Raw genomic sequence first — 23428 nt, forward strand, 5'->3', positions numbered from 1 at the left:
CTGACACCCATATTTTCCTCTTATACACTGCACCCTGTCCATTAACATCACTTTGTAGTGTTATTGTGGGCTTGCTAGGTACAATGAACCCTGCACCCTCGTGTGTGCTCAATCCCCCACTGGAATTCAGATATCGACTCTGTTGTCAGCCTCACACATCTATCAAAATGTCCCATATTCAATTTTAGGGCAAGAACCTTCTCATGGTCCAGGCTTCTATAATGCATGCCCCCTTATTGTGTAGCTGGGAATGCGGGTACCAGCTTGCCTATCGCCCTTGCAACCTGTTGTATTGTAGACTTCTCTTTCTTAAGTAATCCTGTGCATGCATCTACAATATTCTGTTTCTTATCTGTAGGAAGGGTCACAAACATATCTGAAGAGTTTATGACAAAGCCTAGATATGCGATAGATTTTGACAGCTCGAGCCTGGACTTTCCTGGATGAATAATAAATCCAAGATCTTCAAGGAGTGTCTAGGTTGCTAAAACGGCTACCTCTGTGTCATATTTCCTCTTTCCTACAATGAGAGTGTCAACTATATCCTGTGACTCTCATGTATTGGTACCGGATAGAATGCATCTTCGTGATCAATTGAGGCCATACAGCGATCCTCAGTAATCAGAAGTTTTGCTGAATGAAACTATCCATTCTAAAATGGTTACATTCCAAGCCCATGTTCAGACTAGCCATATCAAGAATGATTCGGTATACTCCATCTTCCTAAGAACTTGTGAAGATATTGGAAATAGAAACATAGAAACATAGAAAGTAGGTGCGAGAGTAGACCACCAGGTCCGTCGAGCCCGCACCGCCATTCGCTCATGGCTGAACACTAAACAGACACACTTACCCACAAACAGTAGACACAAGACACAGAACACAAGACACTACCCTCCCCTTTATACCGCTATCACCCCTCTCCACCCCAAGAACCTCGTGATCTCCTGGGGGAGGCAAAAAACCGGATAAAAACCCAGGTCCAATTCGGGAAATAAATCCGGGAAATTCCTCTCCGACCCCAATCCAGGCGATCGACACTTGTCCAGGAGATCACTCAGGTCTTACTATACTAACCATACCTAGGTCCATATCCCTGCCCTCTCCCCGTAGCCCCTTATCCCCTTGGCAGCTAAAAAACCATCTATTTTAGTCTTAAATATATTTAAAGTTTCTGCTTCCACTGCTCCCTGGGGCAGTGAATTCCATAAATTAACCACCCTCTGGGTGAAGAAGTTCTTCCTCATCTCAGTTTTAAAAGAGCCCCCCCTTATTCTGCAACTATGTCCTCTAGTTCTAGTTTCCCCGATCATTGGGAACATCCTCGGTGCATCCACCCGATCAAGGCCCCTCACGATCTTATATGTTTCAATGAGATCGCCTCTCATTCTTCTAAACTCCAAAGAGTAGAGTTCCAGCCTACTTAACCTTTCCTCATATGTCAATCCCCTCATTGCAGGAATTAATCTTGTAAACCTTCGCTGCACTGCCTCCAGGGCTAGTACATCCTTTCTTAAATATGGACCCCAGAACTGTACACAGTATTCCAAATGTGGTCTCACTAATACTGTGTACAGCTTATATTCATCTTGTTCATGGACAGTCTCCTCAATCATATCCTTTTGTGTAATTTCACTGCCTCTACTCGGATAGCTATATATTCCTCTTTAGACCGTTTTTTACAGGAAATTGGGCTTTTCTTGCCGTGGAGGAAACCAGTCAGACAGAAACTCAGTCTTATAGCCATTTATGGCGTAAAATGAAAGGGTCAGTAGTTATCTTTTCCCACTTACTTTTGAACCGCCTCAATATACCTCCGACTTGAATATCCTCAATACATAGAAAATAGGTGCAGGAGTAGGCCATTCGGCCCTTTCTAGCCTGCACCGCCATTCGATATGATCATGGCTGATCATCCAACTCAGTATCCCATCCCTGCCTTCTCTCCATACCCCCTGATCCCTTTAGCCACAAGGGCCACATCTAACTCCCTCTTAAATATAGCCAATGAACTGGCCTGAACTACCTTCTGTGGCAGAGAATTCCAGAGATTCACCACTCTCTGTGTAAAAAATGATTTTCTCATCTCGGTCCTAAAAGACTTCCCTCTTATCCTTAAACTGTGACCCCTAGTTCTGGAATACATATCATGCAGCTGTAGGAATAATACTCACCTACCTCAACGGGATTACGTGGTTGAATTTTAGCATCTGCTGACACTAATGTTTGTTCTGTCCCTTCCCTCTGGCTCTGGCATTGTGGCATGCTGGGGTTGAGACTGAGTGTGTGGCACGTGTTGCTCCATGGTGAGCACTGTGAACCTGAGCCTAAAAAAGGCCTCTGGCTCTGATTTAGTTGTATAGGCCTGGTGCTCAACCAGCCTCAGTATAGCGGTTTCAGCCACTAACTTGGTAGGGATGATATGCATTCCAGTTGTCGCGAGTCTTACCCACAGAGGGTGTCTTTACCACACCCACGGCAGCCTTGTATTCCTCTAGCAAGTATTTTACTTGCTTGCTCAAATATTTTCCATAAAGATACTTCGCAGACTGAAAATTGCTGCTTTGCACAAATGTACATATTTTGGGTTTATTGCAAGCCTTTCTTGCAAACTCAGTTGAGCTCAAACTGCGTATTACACAGCAGTGCTCAGGCGCCTTGCTGTAATTCAGGCAGTTATGTTCCATCTATCGACCTTGCAAACACCAACATCCTTCTTGTGAGAGCTCTCTGAACTCGCTGGAGTTTTTGACTTCATTTAGCCATTCAGAATGTCCCAGATTAATGTTCGGTACATTACGAGTCTGGCAGTTATCAGGATTAACATACTTTTCAGCAGTGTCCTGCATGTTCTTCTCATTCAAATGGTGTGAAGTCAAGTATATAATGCTATTTGCCAGTTCTGCCTCTAATGGTTCACCTATCCCCGAGGGGTTGGCAAATTTTGCCGGCAGCTCATTTTTAGTCGTGAGCTGAAAGATATTATCCACTTGTTGAGGGAATCCTCAAATCTCCCAGCCTCTCAACAGAAGATATCCTCAGACATCTGAATTGAACTGCCTGTATCAGTCACATGAGTGCAGTGAACATCCCCATCAACCAGCCTCTCACTCAGTTATCCCCAGTCTTGTGAGTCGACTGATAACATCATCCTTGGATGCCTCTCTGACCAATATTGTCCTTTTGGACAGCCAGCTTTGACTTGATCTTCCCCGAGCCCGGAGGGTCGACAAGCTGTTCCCTTTCGGAGCTTCCGCTGAGTTTGCTGTGCAGGCGGACTGGCGGGTTCTTCACGTAGTCTCGTGACGAGACTTCGGAATTAAAGTCGAAGTTGGGTAATAATATTACCCCTGTTTGAGATAACCATGGAAAGATGGCTTCCGAACAACTGAGGATAACCAGAGCAACTTGAAACAAGTTTCTGCTTGAAACCTGCAGGGATGTTTCATTGAGACTATTCCTTCACTTGGATGAAATATTTTGCTTGAATCAGCCTTTAACTGATAGTATAAAGCCTTACCCAGCCCGCTGCTATCCTGTATTGATAATGAATGCTTTTGCTGCATGCAAAGCTAATGGGTTGCAGTTGTGATGGACTTGCATGGCTGTTTCCTTGCTTGGGACCGAATCACTACAATGCTATGCACAGGTCACTACCAATTACCAAGAAAGGAATTAAACCTGTCCTTCCATCACTGCTTAAGAAGGAACTGCAGATGCTGGAAAATCGAAGGTAGACAATAATGCTGGAGAAACTCAGCGGGTGAGGCAGCATCTATGGAGCGAAGGAAATAGGCAACGTTTCGGGTCGAAACGTTGCCTGGTCTGAAGAAGGGTTTCGACCCGAAACGTTGCCTATTTCCTTCGTTCCATAGATGCTGCCTCACCTGTTGAGTTTCTCCAGCAAAGACTGGTGCCATCTGCCCATGTTTGGCCCATAATCCTCTAAACTTTTCCTGTCCATGTGATTGTCCAAATGTCTCTTAAATGTTGTTATTAGTATTTATGTTTGGGTTACTGATTTTTCTACAAGTGGGGAAACTTGCCCAAAAAGTTGCAGTGTTGATTCACCCCTTGAGACAACATGTTCGAGATTTTCTACATTTAATTTTCAATGTTTTTATAAGTTTTGATGGTCGCTTTATAGGATGTGGTAGTAATACAGGGAGTACAAAAGCAATTCACCACGATACTGTCTGGAATAAAGGGCTGTAATAAGTAGAAGTTAAGTAGCCGGGGTTTATTCTCACTGAAACATTGAAGGTCGAGGGTGACCTTACAGATGTTTATAACATTGAACAGCATGGGGTAGATAATGTCTTTTTTACCAGAAGCCTATTTGCCAGAATAGGGGAGTTCCAGACCCAGTGGGAACAGTTTTAAGGTGAAATCAGTGAAATTCAAAGGCGAACTTGGGGGTAAATGTTCTTGATGTTGGTTGTGTGGAAGGGTGTTAGCGGCAGATACAATTACACTGTTTAAATGGCATTTGGATGGGTACTTGGATAGAACAAATGCCAAGGGACACCAGCCTATTGCAGGCAAATGGAATTTGGATGGTTGGCTTGGATGTAGTGATCCTGTTTTGGTGCTGCGCAATGCTATGATTTGTGTACAGCTTTTGCAAATATTTGATTCTCTGTAATAAGAAATGTTGACCTGAAATAGTTGAAGTAAACTTGCATTTCTTTCAAAAGGGAGGATCAAAGACTGATTCGGCAAAATCGAAGCAAGGAGCCGGCATGAGTACTCGAGCATCAGAGGTAAGACAAGTAACAAACCTTTTAGGAATTAGAAGATGTACTAGCAGGTGAAGGCAACATATATAAATAAAAAATAAATAAAAACCGATATACTGGAAATACTTGCCATATTAGATTCTTTATGGAAGGAGAGAGAAAGTGATTAATGGTCCAATTCAGTGATCTTTGAGCAGTGTTTGGAGGTGGGGATTTGAGCAGCACAGAGATTCACTCTTTACGCTTTTTCTTTGGTGGAAACAGTTCTGCGAAAAGACACCAAACTTAGTCCCAACGACTCAATGTTCATGGGAAGATAGATTGAAGTTGCACCACTGAAATGTTGGCTCTCATGCAGAACATCCAGCTCAGTATTTAAAAAATGCATTTAAATTCATGTTAGACCAGGACATGGAAAGTAAAGCATTCATAAGATCATAAGCGATAGGAACAGAATTAGGCCATTCGGCCCATCGGGTCTATTCCGCCATTCAATCATTGCTGATATATCTCTCCCTCCTAACCCCATTCTCCTGTCTACTCCCCATAATTCTTGACACCCTAAAGGGCCTGTCCCACGGGCATGTGACTTGCATGCGGCAAGCGCGACCTAATGGGCCGGTCCCACCAGCATGCGCCTGCATGCGGTAAGCGCGTCCTAACGTGGTTGCTTGAGCCGTACGGCCTCGCGGGGCCGGTCCCACTTCGATCGGCGGAGCCGTATGGAGTCGTGCGGAGCTGGTCCCGACATCGCGCGGAGCTCCGAAAAACTGACCGTGTTCAAAGATTCCGCGCGGCAACGTGGCCCGCACCCGCCTTGACCCCGTGTCACTCACTCGACCTCCGCGCAGCTCCCGCTTCTGGTGTGGTCGCGCTTGCCACATGCCGTACAGCTCAAGCGACCACGTTAGGTCGCACTTGCCGCATGCAGGCACATGCTGGTGGGACCGGCCCTTTAGGTCGCGCTTGCCGCATGCAGGCGCATGCTGGTGGGACCGGCCCTTAGGGAATGCTGACTCCAAGCATCCAAAAAATGTTTTCAAATATAGTTAAGTTTCTCAATTTCCTCACAATCTCCACCCCTACCCTGCCAGACTTCTCTTTGCCTCTCTCCCCTTCACCCCACCCGCATAGGTTTATCTCTCCCCCGCGCTTCTTTCTCTCCCTCGCTCACCCTCTCTTGACGTAGCACCTCCCTTTCTGTCTTCTCCCAACCTCAGTCTGACCACCTCCTGCCGAAATTCTATCCTTGCCCGCTTTATGTATTTTTATGTCAATACTGTTCTGGATTATCGAGCAGGACAATATCCTTCCTTCCCATGAAACATTATATGAGCTGCTTACTGAAACTGGTGTGATATCTGATTTCTCTGCAACGAGTAAGTAATTTGGGCAATTTCTGTAGATGACTACAACTTGAAATCATTTGGCATCCTAATCGAAAATAAAATCCGGCAGTGAGCCGATAATGGCCGGGTGAGGCAATAGCAACTATATTCAGCCAGAGTGCCATGTGGATGATTCTTTGGTTCTTTTGAGATCCTTGCCATCAAAAGTCAATTTTGACCTATTTTAATTTACTCTGCATGATAAGAAGCAGCAGCTGAGAACATTGGCTCCAGCAGTGGCAGTGGAAACGAACAAAATGCCAGCTGTGGTAGCAAGACCTGCACTCTAGATCTAGCTAAGCCTACAGTCAGCCTGTCCAATATAATTACAAACCTGGCAGCTGGGCAAAGTGGAAAAGTTGCCATCTGTTTACAAAGAGTTGAAAAAATCAAATTCAATTAGATTGAATTCAATTAGACCCAGGGCGGCACGGTGGCGCAGCGGTAAAGTTGCTGCCTTACAGCGCCAGAGACCCAGGTTTGATTCCGACTACGGTTGCTGTCTGTATGGAGTTTGCAAGTTCTCTCCATGATCGCGTGGGTTTTATCCGATATCTTCGGTTTTCTCACACAATCCAAAGACATACAGGCTTGTAGGTTCATTGGCTTGGGGTTGTATATTTGGTATAAGTGTAAATTGTCCCTAGTGTGTGTATGCTTGTGTTAATGTGCGGGGATCGCTGGTCGGTGCGGACTTGGTGTGCTGAAGGGCCTGTTTCCATGCAGTATCTCTGAACAAAAAAATATGACCCAATTAATCTATTCTTAAACATCAGCAAAACATTGAAATATATTTTCGACTAATCTTTTGAGTAGCACTTAGTCTTTAATGGTCTATTCGATATTCTTTGGGTTTGCTTCAAACATGGACCATAGGGCAATGCGAGAGTGACTCCCCTTCACATCAAGACTGCATTTGACTGAACATAATATGAAGGAGTCCTGGTAAACTGGCCAAGCTGAAGATGTTGCTGGAGGTTAATTATCCCAGCCCCAGCACATTGCTACATGAGTTCACAGAAGCAGTATTTGAGGTCTAGTCAATGGGTCAGGCAACATCCATGGTGGAAATGTACAGACAATGTTTCTAGTTGGGATGCTGCCTCATCCACAGAGTTTCTCCTGTTGGAGTTTGTTTTTTTGTTTAAAATTGGGGATGTTTACTGATGACTGCAAGATGTTTGATTCCATTCATAGCTCAACAAATTAAGCATGTCATCCCTTGGATCCCTGCCTGGACATTTTATGACTGTTTTTACTGTATTTTAATGTTGCTGTTGTACCTGCACTTTTTAACTACTTGTACTGTTTTATCAGGGACTGGATTGTTTTTATTGTTTTTATTTATGTGTGAAATGTTTTATGTGCGATGCTCCGGTATTCCCTGGGAAACGTCTTCTCATTTTGCACTGTACAATTGTTGCTTTGCAAGATGACAATAAAGGTTGATTGATTGATTGATTTATTCAGCAAGACTGGGCAGCATTTGCTTGTGGGCTTATAAGTGGCAAGTAACATTTACAGAAGTAATCGGTCAAGTCATGACCATCTCCAACAAGAGAGATTTTGTCCATGTACCTTTTGACATTTAATAACATTACTATCAATGATTCTCCCACCATCAACATCCCAGGGGTCACCATTGTTCGGGGAACTAACGTTTGATAGTGTGTGTGTGTATCCTATGTTGAGCAGCTCACCAGCTGACATCCCACAGTGCATAAGCACAGCTTAGAAATGTGATGAAATGGTGTTGATTTGCCTGTGATAGCAATTTAAAGTTTTGCTCCCATCCAGGGAAGACCAGCGTGCTTGCTTGACCTCTATTCCACACCTTCCCCCATCACTCATTCATTCATTCATTCATTCATTCATTCATTCATTCATTCATTCATTCATTCATTCATTCATTCATTCATTCTCTCACTGAATCACTCCAAAGTATAAGAAGCTCTACACGTGCTCACACAGGCCACAACTTAAATCAGAAAATAAATTATTTTGACAATTTTACCAGGTTTATTTTGTGATTGGTATTGGTTCTAAGTTGCCCTTCGGCCCAACTTGTCTATCCTGACCAAGATTGATAACCATAATGAAACCTGCCTCCACCATAGCTGCAGACAGTACATTGCAGAATCTGTCCGTATGCTGTGTATAAACAAGTTTTCTATATGTCATTCTCAATTCTCTTCCTATTTGTTTGAAACAAAGAAATATAGTGAAGTACAGAAAGGCCATTGGGTTCCTTGTTCCCAATCCTCCACTCAATATAATCATGTCTACTCATCCAAATTCAGCCTCAATCATATTTACTAAATATGGATTCAACTGCTTTCTGTGGTTCACTGTTATCTGGGACATTTTCTTCTCTTCTCCCTATAACCTTTTGGCCTCAACCATCCAATCCATTCTGTCCAGACCATTCATCATTTTATATACTTCTACCACATCTCCTCTTGACCTGCTCCAAAGAAGAGTCCATGCTTCTCTTATCTACTCATGTAAATATGGTCTCTCGTTCATGTAACTCTCTTCTTGACCACATCCTCCCTATAATAAGATGATTAGAATTGGATGCAACACTTAGTGTTAGTTTAGTTCATTATTGTCGCATGTACCATGGGACAGTGAAAAGCATTTGCTTGCGTGCTGCGCATTCAAAGAAAAGACTATGCATGATTACAATCAAGCCATTCACAGTTCAGTGATAGAGGATAAAGGGTACAACAGTTAGTGCAAGATAAAATCTGATTCCAGGGTCTTTAATGATGTAGGTGGGAGGTCAGGACCGCACTCTAGCTGATGGGAACATCGTTGCCCGATAACAACTGGGAAGAAACTGTCCCTAAATCTGTAATTATGCGTTTTCAAACTACTGTCTCTCTTGCCTGATGGAGGAGTGGGGTCGAGGGAGTAACTGGGATGAGGTCCTTGATTATGCTGGCAGCCTGTCTGAGGCAGCACGAAGTGCAGATGGAGTCAATGTGTAGGAGGACTAGTCTTTTGCAACAGTTTGGAGTGGCACGTTGATGCAGCGGTAGAGTTGCTGCCTTACAGCGCTTGCAGCTCCAGAGACACGGGTTTGATCCCGACGACAGGTGCTGTCTGTACGGAGTTTGTACGTTCTCCCTGTGACTGTGTGGGTTTCCTCCGAGATCTTCGGTTTCCTCCCACACACCAAAGACGTGCAGGTTTGTAGGTTAATTAACTTGGTATAAGTGTGAAACATTGTCCTTAGTTTGTGTAGACTTGTTTTAATGTGCGGGGATCGCTGGTCGGTGTGGAGCCGATGGGCCGAAGGGCCTGTTTCCGCACTGTGTCTCTAAACTAAGCTTTAAAGTTCAGTCTCTTGCGGGACAATGGCGCAGTGGTAGAGTTGGTGCTTTATAGTGCCTGAGACTCGGTCTGATCCTGACTACGAATGCTGTCTGTACAGAGTTTATATGTTCTTCCTCTGACCACGTGGGTTTCTGGCTGTTCTGGTTTCCTCCCACATTCCAAAAACATGCAGGTTTGTAGGTTAATTTGCTTCTGTACATTGTCCCTAGTGTGTGGGATAGAACTAGTGTATGGGTGATCTCTGGTCGACGTGGATTTGATGGGCCAAAGGACCTGTTTCCACGCTGTATCTTTAAACTAAACTACACTAAACCTCTACCCTATGCCTTTCTTGATAAAGCCTTTAATTGTGTACGCCCTATTGTGTATGCTTTCTCAACCTGCTCTGCTCCCTTCAATGATTGTGCACATGGTACCCCACGTTCTTGTGCTCCTACACACCTTGTAGAACAGCATATTTTATTCTTTACCCGTATTCAGTTAAGCTCAAGCAATTTCCTCATATATCAGCAATCTTAGGCTTAGAAAGAGAAAATGTTTCGTAGGTTAAACAGCATGGAAGCAGGCCCTTTGGCCCAACTCCTCCATATTAGCCAAGATGCTTCTGTATACAAATTAAATTTGCCTATGTTTGGTCCATATTCGTTTAAGCCTTTCATGTACCTGTCCAAATCATATACTTATCAGAACTCTGATCTTGTACGTTTCTATGTGTGTTTATGTGTATATGTGTGTGTGTACTTACATCTTCGCAAAAAACCTACGCAGTAACAATCAATTTTTTACATATTTGTGACATTTTTCCCGTCGAGGTCGGGATCCCCTTATTTTAACATTTCATGCTTTTTCTCGATTTATTACTGAAAATGTTTACAATTATGAGAAGGCTTTGAATTTTAAACGACGGGCTTTCACTGATGATGTCACAATGGCTCTGCCTGGTGCCGTCTCACACGCAGAATCTTCCACGCGCTTCGAGTGACGTCACCCCCAAGACCCCTCCCCCCCCCCCCCTCCGGGTTATTCAAAACACGCCGCCGGTGGAAGAAAGGACGAGCCTGGCGATGAAGTCGGGCCCTGGACTGGTGACTGCGGCAGCCGAACCCGGGGTCCTCGGGTCGACGCCCACCCGCCGCTTTGCTCGGGGTCCTCGGGTCGACGCCCGCCCGCCTGCCGCCTCACCCTCCCTCTCTACCCCCCTCCCTCTCTGTCCCCCTCCCTCTCTACCCCCCTCCCTCTCAAGAGAGTGGTGAGTATTGGGACTTATGGGTGAGTGGTGGAGTATTGCGTTCTGGAATCAGCATTCCCCTGTGATGCCGCGTGCCCCCCTACCCCTCAATCTCTACCCCACACCCTCTCCCTCTCTACCCCTTCCCCCGCCCTCTATACCCCCCTCACCCTCTCCCTCTCTACCCCCTCCCTCTCTCGCCGCACCTGCACAGTTGGGGGCTATGCGTGTGTGGATAGGGCGGAGGATGGGGTAAAAGGAGCGAATGAATAATATTAATATAATATCAATGGGGGGGGGGGGGGGGGGGTAGTGTGTATGTGTGGGGGTGGTTAGTGCGTGTGACGCCGCAGGCTGCCCCCCACCCAACAGGTCCCACTTGGTCTTGTATCTTTTAAATGTTGCTGCTTCTATCATCTGGCAACGCATTGCAAATATGCAACTCTCTAAGAAAATTGAAACATAGAAAATAGGTGCAGGAGGAGGCCATTCAGCTCTTCGAGCCAGCACCGCCATCTATTGTGATCATAGCTGATCATCCACAATCAGTAACCCGTGCCTGCCTTCTCCCCATACCCATAACCCTGAGAGCTCTATCTAACTTTTAAATTCATCCAGTGAATTGGCCTCTACTATGACAGAGAATTCCACAAATTCACAACCCTCTGGGTGAAACAGTTTTTTCTCATCTCAGTTATAAATGGCCTCACCTTTATTCTTAAACTGTGCCCCCTGGTTCTGGACTCCCCAACATTGGGAACATTTTTCCTGCATCTAACATCCAGTCTTTTTAGAATTGTATATGTTTCTATAAAACCCTCTCATCCTTCTAAATTCCATTGAATACAAGCCCAGGCTTTCCTCATATGACAGTCCCACCATCCCGGGGATTAACCTCGTGAAGCTACGCTGCACTCCCTCAATAGAAGGATGTCCTTCCTCAAATTAGGACACCAAAACTGCACACAACACTCCAGGTGTGATCTCACCAGGGCCCTGTACAACTGCAGAAGGACCTCTTTACTCCTGTACTCAAATCCTCTCGTTATGAAGGCCAACATACCATCAGCTTTCTTCACTGCCTGCTGTGCCTGCATGATTACTTTCAGTGACTGGTGTACAAGGACACCCAGGTCTCGTTGCACTTCCCTTTTTCCTAATCTGACACCATTCAGATAATAATCTGCCTCATTATTCTTGCCACCAAAGTGGTTAACCTCACATTTATCATTAATATATATTGTAAATAGTTGTGGCCCCAGCACCGAGCCTTGTGGCACTCCACTCGCCACTGCCTGCCATTCCGACAGGGACCCGTGTTCACCAATGCATCCACGATTTCTAGAGCCACTTCCTTGAGTACCCTGGGATGTAGACCATCAGGCCCTGGGGATTTATCAGCCTTCAGTCCCATCAGTCTACCCAACACCATTTCCTGCCTAATCTGAATTTCCTTCAGTTCCTCCGTCACCATAGATCCTCTGGCCACTAGTACATCAGGGAGATTGTTTGTGTCTTCCTCAGTGAGGACGGATCCAAAGTACCTGTTCAACTCGTCATTCATTTCCTTGTTCCCCATAATAAATGTCAGTCTTCTACAGTCCAACTTTGCTCTTAACTATTTTTTTCCTCTTCACATACCTGAAGAAGCTTTTACTATCCTCCTTTATATTTGTGGAATGAAATGATCCTGCGTCTTCTGGATTTTGCCCAGATATTCTTGCCATTGCTGTCCCACTGTCATTCCTGCAAGGATCCTTTTCCAGTCGACCTTGGCCAGCTCCTCTCTCATGCCTTCATAGTCCCCTTTGTTCAACTGCAACACTGACACTTCTGATTTAACGTTCTTCCTCTCAAATTGCAGATTAAAACTTATCATATTATGGTCACTACCTCCTTTACCTCGAGTTCCCTTATTAAATCTGGTTTCTTAGACAACACTAAATCCAGAATTGCCTTCGCCCTGGTAGGCCTCAATGCAAGCTGCTCTATGAATCCATCTCGGAGGCACTCCACAAACTCCCTTTCTTGGGGTCCAGAACCAACCTGATTTTCCCAGTCTACCTTCATATTGAAATTTCCCATATCCACAGTGGCATTACCTTTGTTACATGCCAATTTTAACTCCTGCTGCAACTTGCACCCTATATCTATGCTACTGTTTGGGGGCCTGTAGATAACTCCCATTAGTGTCTTCTCACCTTTACAATTCCTCAATTCTATCCACAGCGACTCTACATCGTCAGTCCCTGTCACACCTCACAAGGGATTGAATTTCATCCCTCACCAACAGAGCTATCCCACCTCTGCCCACCTGCCTGCCCATTCTATAGGATGTATAACACTGAATATTCAGTTCCCAGTCCTCTTGCAACCATGTCTCTGTAATCCCCACAGTGTCATATCTAACTGAGCCTCAAGCTCATCTACTTTACTTCTTATACTTTGCGCATTCATATATAATACTTTTAATTCATTACTCACCACACAAGAAAAAATGTTCTTCAGCTCCCCTTGAAATCTTTCCCTTCTGGGTTTAAGTTTATGCCCCCTAGAACATGGCACAGGCTTTTTATAGAAACATAGAAAATAGGTGCAGGAGGAGGCCATTCAGCCCTTCGAGCCAGCACCGCCATTCATTGCGATCATGGCTGATCGTTCCCTATCAATAACCCGTGCCTGCCTTCTCCCCATATCCCTTGATTCCACTAGGCCCTAGAGCTCTATCAAACTTTTTCTTAAATCCATCCAGTGATTTGGCCTCCACTGTCCTCTGTGGCAGGGAATTCCACAAATTCACAACTCTCTGGGTGAAAACGTTTTTTCTCACCTCAGTGTTAAATGGCCTCCCCTTTATTCTAAGACTGTGGCCCCTGGTTCTGGACTCGCCCAACATTGGGAACATTTTTCCTGCATCTAGCTTGTCCAGTCCTTTTATAATTTTATACATTTCTATTAGATCCCCCTCATCCTTCTAAACTCCAGTGAATACAAGCCTAGTCTTTTCAATCTTTCCTCATATGACAGTCCCGCCATCCCAGGGATCATTCTCATGAACCTACGCTGCACTGCTTCAATCACAAGGATGTCCTTCCTATGATATTCTATGCCAAATTACATTGTCCTTTTCTGTCTGCATGTGATCTATATCCCTCCATTCCCTTTTTATTTGTGTACCTATCTAAAAGACCCTTAAGCAACACTAATTTTTGCTTCCACCACTAGCACGTTCCAGGCACCTACTACTCTTGATACACATTCTTAAACATGTTCCTCTCTTTCCTTAAAGCGATGTCTTCCACTTTGTCGGGGGGGGGGGGGGGGGGGGGGGGGGGGATGTTGCTGTAGGCGTAGGAAGGCTGTGATAATCTATTCTAATTGATCCTTGATTTTCAAAATCTTCCAGTATCTTATCTGTGGCTAACAAAGCTACAACAATCTCTGCAGGCGCCACAGCAATTTCTTCCCTTGCTTCCCACAATGTCCTAGCATATACCCTGGGACTTTTCTATCTTCAATATTGTCAATTCCTCTTTTTTTTCGTAATGTTGATGTGCTTCAGGATATCGCTATTCTCTTCTCTGGACTAACTAGCATCTGTGTCCTTCCCCACAGTCAACATAGACAGGAATTATTTGTTTTTGGTTGTTTATTGTTTATATTATTTTGGTCCAAAAATGAATATCACACAAATTCTAAGGGGAACTTTTCCCTCCCCGTTACCAGTTTGCTCTTTGTATACTTATAGAATGTTTTAGAATTTTCCTTTATCTTATCTGTCAGCGATACTTCATGCCCCTTCCAAAAGTACTCCCATATCCCTTCTATGACTCAAGGATACCTCTTGACTCGTTACTTGACATATACCTCCTTTTTATTGAGCAGAGCCTCTAAATCCCTCGTCAACCAGGTTTCACTAGTTCTACCAGCCCTGCCCTTCACACAGAAACATGTTGGCCCAGTACTCTTCCTATTTCATCATTTATTTTTAAAAACAGCAACATTTCTTCTCCTGTTAAATTCCAATTGAAGTACAACATCATATGACTCTTGGGTTTAGTTTTATTTCCTTTTGTTCAAAGTTGGGAAATCCATTAAATAAAATATTTTTTGCATGAGGGAGAGAAATATTTAGTTTGAATTTCTGTATAGGAACATAGTGGACAGGATCATTCGATATGACATCAGTATGATTTGCAGGACTGATACTCGATGCAGTTTAGAGCTAACGGTCAGGAAATTAAATGTGGACTTGTTAAGACAGTACCAAAATTTTAATTATTTGTAACTAAGTTCAGGTATTTGTGATTCACTTAAATGTAATTGTTACATTTTTTAATGCAGTTAACGGGCCATTAAGAAATAATATTTTCTCTAGCTATAGAGTCCATAATAAGTTATCGATTTAGATTTGATTCTGAAATGTGAGGTGCACATTTGTAAGGAATTGGAACATATTTATTACTTTTTAAAGAGTTGAAGCTGACTGGACATTTAGGAAAACATGGATTGGATCTGGGTCACTGTAATCAATCTGGTATTTCTGTGGTTGACATTACAAAGTCAGGAAAGGTCAAACATTGACCTCCGTGTGTGTGTGTGTAAGAAGGACGGCAGATGCTGGTTTAAATTAAAGATAGACACAAAAAGCTGGAGTAATTCAGCGGGACAGGCAGCAACTCTGGAGCGAAGGAATGGGTGACGTTTCGGGTCGAGACCCTTCTTCAGACTGGTTAAGGATAGGGAAAATGACATATATAGGCGGTGATGTGGAGAGATAAAGAACAATGAATGAAAGATATGCCAAAAAGTAAGGATGATAAAGGAAACAGACCATTGTTAGCTGTTTGTAGGGTGAAAATGAGAAGCTAATGCGACTCTGGTGCGGAGGGATAGAGAGATAGGGAAGGTCGGGGCGACCTGAAGTGAGATAAATCAATATTCATACCACTTGGGCTGTAAGCTGTAAACATTGACCTCCATTGTTAAACTTTTACACCTCCATGTGCACTTTAGATTCAAATTCTGATTATTTTATTGTTGCATACACCAAGGTGCAATCAATTCAAACCAGCCGACAAGGGAGGTGCCGTGGTAGTCTGGCGCGTCGATCTCTACAAAGCTGAGGCCACGCGCCAACTCTCGGACACCTCCTCCTACTTACCCTTGGACCATGACCCCACTGACGAGCACCAGGCCACCATTTCTAGCACCATCACCGACTTCATCAATTCCCACGCCCTACCTGACCAAGCCTCCAAACTCATCGTTCCCCAGCCCCGCACGGCCCGTTTTTACCTTCTCCCCAAAATCCACAAACCCGGCTCTCCCGGCAGACCCATTGTCTCTGCTTGTTCGTGCCCCACCGAACTCATCTCCACATACCTTGACTCCATCCTATCCCCCTTGGTCAAATCCCTCCCCACCTATGTTCTAGACACCTCAGACACTCTCCGCCGCCTCCACGCATTCCACTCTCTGGGCCCTCACCCCCTCATCTTCACCATGGATGTCCGGTCACTCTACACCTCCATCCCCCACCAGGATGGCCTCAGAGCCCTCCGGTTCTTCCTCGACCAGAGGAGCAACCTATACCCAGCCACTGACACTCTCCTCCGCTTAGCGGAGTTGGTCCTCACCCTCAATAACTTTACATTTGACTCCTCCCATTTCCTCCAAACCCAAGGCGTAGCTATGGGCACACGCATGGGCCCCAGCTACGCCTGCCTCTTTGTCGGGTACGTTGAACAATCCTTGTTCAATGCGTACCAGGGCCCCATCCCCGACCTCTACCTCCGCTACATTGACGACTGCTTTGGTGCCACCTCCTGCACCCACACACAACTGACTGACTTCATCCACTTCACCACCAACTTCCATCCGGCACTCCAATACACCTGGACGATTTCAGACACTTCCCTACCATTCCTTGACCTCACCATCTCCATCGCAGGGGACAGACTCCTGACCGACATACATTATAAACCCACTGACTCACATGGCTATCTGGACTACACGTCTTCCCACCCTGCCCCCTGTAAAGACTCCATCCCCTACTCCCAATTCCTCCGCCTACGCCGCATCTGTTCCCAGGATGAGACATTTCATACTAGGGCATCGGAAATGTCCTCGTTCTTCAGGGAACGGGGATTCCCCTCCGCCACCATAGATGAGGCTCACACCAGGGTCTCATCCATACCCCGTAACACTGCTCTCTCTCCCCATCCCCGCACACGCAACAAGGGCAGAGTCCCTCTGGTCCTCACCTTTCACCCCACCAGCCGGCAAATACAACACATAATCCTCCGCCATTTCCGCCACCTCCAACGTGACCCCACCACTCGCCACATCTTCCCATCTCCCCCCATGTCTGCCTTCCGCAAAGACCGCTCCCTCCGCAACTCCCTCGTCAATTCTTCACTTCCCTCCCGCACCACCCCCTCCCCGGGCACTTTCCGTTGCAACCGCAAGAAATGCAACACCTGTCCCTTCACCTCCCCCCTCGACTCCATTCAAGGTCCCAAGCAGTCGTTCCAGGTGCGACAAAGGTTCACCTGTATCTCCTCCAACCTCATCTACTGCATCCGCTGCTCTAGATGTCAGCTGATTTACATCGGTGAGACCAAGCGTAGGTTGGGCGACCGTTTCGCCGAACACCTCCGCTCAGTCCGCAATAACCTACCTGACCTCCCGGTGGCTCAGCACTTCAACTCCCCCTCCCATTCCCAATCCGACCTCTCTGTCCTGGGTCTCCTCCATTGCCAGAGTGAGCAACAGCGGAAATTGGAGGAACAGCACCTCATATTCCGTCTGGGGTCCTTGCGTCCCCTTGGCATCAACATTGAATTCTCCCAATTTGGCTAGCCCGTGCTGTCCCCTCCCCCCCTCCCCTTCCTTCACCCTCTAGCTGTCTCCTCCCATCCGCCCGCCCTCGGGCTCCTCCTCCTCCTCCCTTTGTCCTTCTTTCTTTCCCCACCCCCTATCAGTCTGAAGAAGGGTTTCGGCCCGAAACGTCGCCTATTTCCTTCGCTCCATAGATGCTGCTGCACCCGCTGAGTTCCTCCAGCAATTTTGTGTACCTGCAATCAATTCCTTGTTCACATGATGCTCTCAGTAGACTGCATAAATATGTAAATGATAAATACAATGACAAGTGCAAAACAGAACAATGCATGATTGTTATGAAATCTGAAGTAGTAAAAACAAGTGCAGAAGTACAATAACAGAAACATCAGGGTGATGAAATGTCTCTCTGTCGGTTAAAAATGTAACTGACCAGAAGGCAACAAGAATAGGTCAAACTGATTGTGGTTGCTGATTTAATTGGATTTCCAGCTTACAAATTAAAACCAGGAATAAACTTTCATCCAGTTCACCACTAACTTCCATCCGGCACTCAAATACACCTGGACCATTTCTGACATCTCCCTACCAATTCTTGACCTCACTATCTCCATCGCAGGTGATAGACTCCTGACCGACATCCACTAAAACACCCACTGACTCCCATGGCTATCTGGAATAAACTTCTTCCCATCCTGCTTCCTGTAAGGACTCCATCCCTTACTCCCAATTCCTCCATATACGCCGCATGTGCACCCAGGATGAGGTGTTCCACACCCGGAGATGTCCTTATTCTTCAGGGAACGGGGGTTCCTCTCTTCTACCATAGATGGGCTCTCACCAGGGTCCCTTCTATATCCCGTGACTCTACTCTCACTCCCCATCCCCCCCACTGGTAAAAAGGGCAGAGTCCCCCTTGTCCTCACCTGCCACCCCACCAGCCGTCACGTACAACAAATAATCCTCCGTCCTTTTCGCCACGTCCAACGTGACCCCACCACTTGCCACATCTTCCCAGCTCCTCCATTGTCTGCTTCCCGCAGAGACCGCTCCCTCTGTAACTCCCTGGTTAATTTGTCCCTTCCCACCCGAACCACCCCCTTTCCGGGCACTTTCACTTGCAACCGCAAGAAATGCAACACTTGTTGCTTTACCTCCCCCCTCGACTCCATTCAAGGACCCAAGCAGTCTTTCCAGTTGCGGCAGAGGTTCACCTGCACCTCCTCCAACCTCATCTATTGCATCCGCTGCTCTAGATGTCAGCTGCTCTACATCGGTGAGACCAAGCGTAGGCTTGGCGATCGCTTCGCCGAACACCTCCGCTCGGTTCGCAATAACCAACCTGATCGCCCGGTGGCCCAGCACTTCAACTCCCCCTCCCATTCCGAATCCGACCTTTCTGTCCTGGGCCTCCTCCATGGCCAGAATGAGGCCCACCATAAATTGGAGGAGCAGCACCTCATATTTCGCTTGGGCAGTTTGCACCCCAGCGGTCTGAACATTGACTTCTCTAATTTCAGGTAGTCTTTACTTTCTCCTCCCCTTCTCAGCTCTCCCTCAGCCCACTGGCTCCACCTCTTCCTTTCTTCTTCCCGCCCCTTCCACCCTCACATCAGTCTGAAGAAGGGTTTTGGCCCGAAACGTTGCCTATTTCCTTCGCTCTGTAGATGCTGCCTCACCCGCTGAGTTTCTCCGGCATTTTTATCTACCTTCAATTTTCCAGCATCTGCAGTTCCTTCGTAAACAATAAACTTTTCACTATCATTCTGGTCAGAATATTCATAATTTTTGCATGTGTTTATTTCTGAATTTCAAACTTGGCTTCTGATCAACAATATTGAACTTCAGTGCTACAGGTGAGGAGACATTTTAATGTATTTAGCACTAAATGTGTGAATGGCATTGTGATAAATTTAGGCCCTTCCATAAATTATTAAGTATTTACAGTAAGTTAATTCTAATGAAGTGGCTTTTCTTTTTTTGTGGACATTTTTAAAGTTTCGGAAAATTTAGCAGCAAAACTCTGAACAAGTTATTTACGTGGGACTGTAATGGATGAACAAGAGAAATGTAGAATAATACTGTGGGCACCAAGTTGGGGTTTTTTCACAAAGCAATGTTAAAATCCAAGCTCTTTGTGAGGCTGAAACAGAGGGGGAAAAATATGGACTCGTAAGTTTGAAAAACGAATATTCCTGATGCAGGATTTTTGAAAATACATAGGTGTGGTCTGTCAGGGAGGGTGACGTTCTCGTGCATTTGTGCAATTTGTTTTAGGAGTTGGTGTTAATTAAAATTCTGTTGACTGTGACTTTCCGTTGCCATGGCTTTAACCTTTGAAACTGAGATTGTTACTGGAGGACCTGTGGATTCCATTGAACAGAGTGGACATTCTAGATTTGCAGACTAATTTTACAAGGCTCGAATTGTTTGGATAATAAAACTCCACCCAACATTATGTATTTTAAGAGCTCACAACAATGATTCAGTCAGTGCTTTAACGAATAAGGATTTATAATCCTGATTACTAGGCGTACATCTCCAGGCTTCTGGTGAGCTGTTTGGTTTTAATTTAGTTAGCAAAGACACACTGATTTTATACTGTCTTAACTTGGTATTGTCAAACACCATTATTAACTAAATTAAAAATATTTAATTATTAATGTTTGTCTAGGCAGCCTGAAGTAATGTTTCTCAACGTGTTTTTTTTCCCCTCAAATATCTAGTTTTACGCAAGTTTTTTCCATTACCTTGTATAATTTATGTTCTTGTGTGTTGTCTGAGTCTACATGCTTGTGATGCTGTTGCAAACAAGATTTTCATTGTATCTGAATTGCATATGACAATTATCTTGACTTGATGTTATAGTGGTGCAAGGTTGATGTAATATTCAGGTGAAAGATGATTAATGAATTTAGCCTGGATGCAAGCTTGCTTTAGAGTGCACGTTAAAGCATCAATTGCAATGTTATTTTATACATTATTTTATATTAATGTGTGTAAGTTTGGGAAGCAAAAATGCTTTTGTGTACTGTTGGGCTGGTGTACAGATTGCCGACCTAGATTAAACTGCTACGGTGGAGGAAGTCTTAAATGGTAGCATGACATTTACTATTTTATTCATTAAAGTGAACATAGCAATAAATATTGAATTATACTCTTCGTAGGGTTTATGTGATTGATAGGTGGCCATTGAATGAGTTGTGACTGAAAAATGGATAATCCTCTGAACTGAATGTCAACACGTATTTCGTTAGTTGTCATGGATTTAGTTGTGCTTTGTTAAAGTCACAACAATTTGGTGGTTCTTCTTGATCAGTACGGCTGTCAGGGATCATGGGGAGAAGGCAGGAGAATGGGGTTAAAGGGAGATAGATCAGCCATGATTGAATGGCAGAGTAGACTTGATGGGCCGACTGGGCTAATTATGCTCCAATAATTTATTAACTTATGTGTTTATCAAAACCAAGAAAATCATGATAAATAACCCAATGAACATACTTATAGCAACAGAACAAGATCTAACTCCAGAAAGTGAATGGAATATACTTCAAAATTGATGACGGTAGCTGTTCTTGGCATGAAGACTTTAATTACATCGATATTATTATTCATTAGACATGCTTATTCTTTGGGCTCCTTCCCTTTGCTGTTAGCTCTCCTCCACTTTATTTTTTCTACTCTTGATTAAAGATAGATGACCAACTATCTGAAGTAAATATTTTTTGAAATAAAATCTATTGAGTTATGAAATCATTCTTGTAAAGTATGTCCACAGCACTTTCCAAGAGTATGGGAATTGTTATCACTAATTAAAATAGTTTTTGAAAATGATTAGTTTTTTAAAGTGAGCTGGTTTCTGTGAAGGAGTGAAGTTTTTCCAAATGTGTTATTGATAACAAAATCTCAAATATTTAACAGCAATGCATTTCTGATTTGTGTTACTTGGTTCCAAAGTCAAGTAAAGGGCGTGACTCGTTAAGATGTATTTGCCTTTCCTGACATATCACCTTAATATGTGGACTGTTCACTGCTGAGCCAGCTGTACTCAAACCAAATAAATATTTAACAAGGAATTCACGAGGCAGACATGATCAATTTGATTAGATACTTACGAATAGTTAATTGATCAATAAAATTTTTAGCTTGTCATTAAAACTAACAGTATGGTATCCAATGTTATTGAACTAGATGCCAAACTGCTGCTGTTGGATTTTATAATGTCCAGTTCAAAGATGATCAATTTGGATGTTCAGTTAATTCTGCTTTAACATAATTGTTGCATTCCTAAGAAACCTCATGTTATGGAAAAATACATTCTGATAATGGTGGAGAATCTGTGGAATTCGCTGCCACAGAAGGTAGTTGAGGCCAGCTCATTGACTATATTTAAGAGGGAGTTAGATGTGGCCCTTGTGGCTAAAGGGATCAGGGGGTATGGAGAGAAGGCAGGTATGGGATACTGAGTTGGATGATCAGCCATGATCATATTGAATGGCGGTGTAGGTTCGAAGGGCCGAATGGCCTACTCCTGCACCTAGTTTCCATCATAATAATAAAGGGGATTTGGGGCAAGAGAGCTTCAGGCTGAAATAACAAAGTTATTTTTCCTGCAGGCGTCACAAACATAAAAGTCTTTTCAATAGCAATAAGTTTTCTTATGTCACTGCAAGCTAGAACTATTAAATGCCTGTATGTTACATTGCTTGCACAAGTGTCAATAGTAGCAGTTGCTTGTCAATTTCATTGCCACCTGCAGTTAATTCCAACAGATTTGTCGAGCATGATTTCCATTTCGTATAACCATGTTGGCTCTGCCTAATCCAATACTAATATTGCAGTTGTATTTCCATAAAGACTATTCCAGCAATTTCCCTTTAGTTGATAACAGACTGACTGCACTGAATTTCACAAATATTCTGCTGGAGTTTGAATGGCATCTGGCAGGGAAATGGATAGTCCAGATCCTGGGTTGGGACCCTTCATCTGGGCTGCAAGTCTTTCCTTCCTTAAATAGTAGAATTATACTTACTGAAAAATCAAAAACAAACTGCAGATACAATCTATCTGAAATAAAAATGGAAAATGAGGGAAGCAATCAACTAGTCGAACAACGTCTGTGGAAAGAGAAACTAAATAAGCTAACTTTTTAGGTTAAAGATCTTTCATCGGAATTGAAACAAATTGATCTTATTAGAGATCCAGCATGGAAACAGGCCCTTCAGCCCACCGAGTCCATACCGACCAGCGATTCCCGCACATTATCATTATCCTACACACATTAGCGACAATTTATACTTATACCAAGCCAATTAACCTACAAACCTGTACGTCTTTGGAGTGTGGGAGGAAACCAAAGATCTTGGAGAAAACGCACGCGGTCATGGGGAGAACGTACAAACTCCGTACAGATAGCACCGGTAGTCAGGATCGAACCCGGGTCTCCGGTGCTGCAAGTGATGTAAGGCACCAACTCCACCGTGCTGCCTTGTCGCAGAGAAGATGGCAGTATTGTGTGCCGGCAGATGCAGTATAATGTGGATAAATGTGAGGTTATCCACTTTGGTGGCAAGATCAGGAAGGCAGATTATTATTTGAATGGTTCCGGGTTAGGAAAAGGGGAAGTACAACGAGACCTGGGTGTCCTTGTGCATCAGTCACTGAAAGTAAGCATGCAGGTACAGCAGGCAGTGAAGAAAGCTAATGGCATGTTGGCCTTCATGATGAGAGAAGTTGAGTATAGGAGCAAAGAGGTCTTTCAGCAGTTGTACAGGGCCCTGGTGAGGCCACACTTGGAGTGTTGTGTGCAGTTTTGGTGTCCTAATGTGAGGAAGGACATTCTTGCTATTGAGGGAGTTCACAGGTTAATTCCCGGGATGGCGGGACTG

General features: G+C 44.4%; 1 protein-coding gene across 38 annotated transcripts in view; it reads left to right on the forward strand.

Annotated features, from left to right (window-relative positions):
* Window positions 1–23428, forward strand: part of cast (calpastatin) — a 174194-nt gene that overhangs the window by 14597 nt on the left and 136169 nt on the right. For 37 of the 38 annotated variants that reach the window (XM_033017307.1, XM_033017317.1, XM_033017345.1 and 34 more), the window contains exon 2: window positions 4698–4763. In XM_033017307.1, the coding sequence (XP_032873198.1) occupies window positions 4698–4763 (66 nt within the window). Of the gene's footprint in view, window positions 1–4697; window positions 4764–19247; window positions 19397–23428 lie in introns of those variants that run through there. The other variant, XM_033017320.1, reaches the window with a different exon arrangement.

The sequence above is a fragment of the Amblyraja radiata genome, chromosome 3, assembly GCF_010909765.2.
Source record: "Amblyraja radiata isolate CabotCenter1 chromosome 3, sAmbRad1.1.pri, whole genome shotgun sequence".
NCBI lineage: Eukaryota > Metazoa > Chordata > Chondrichthyes > Rajiformes > Rajidae > Amblyraja > Amblyraja radiata.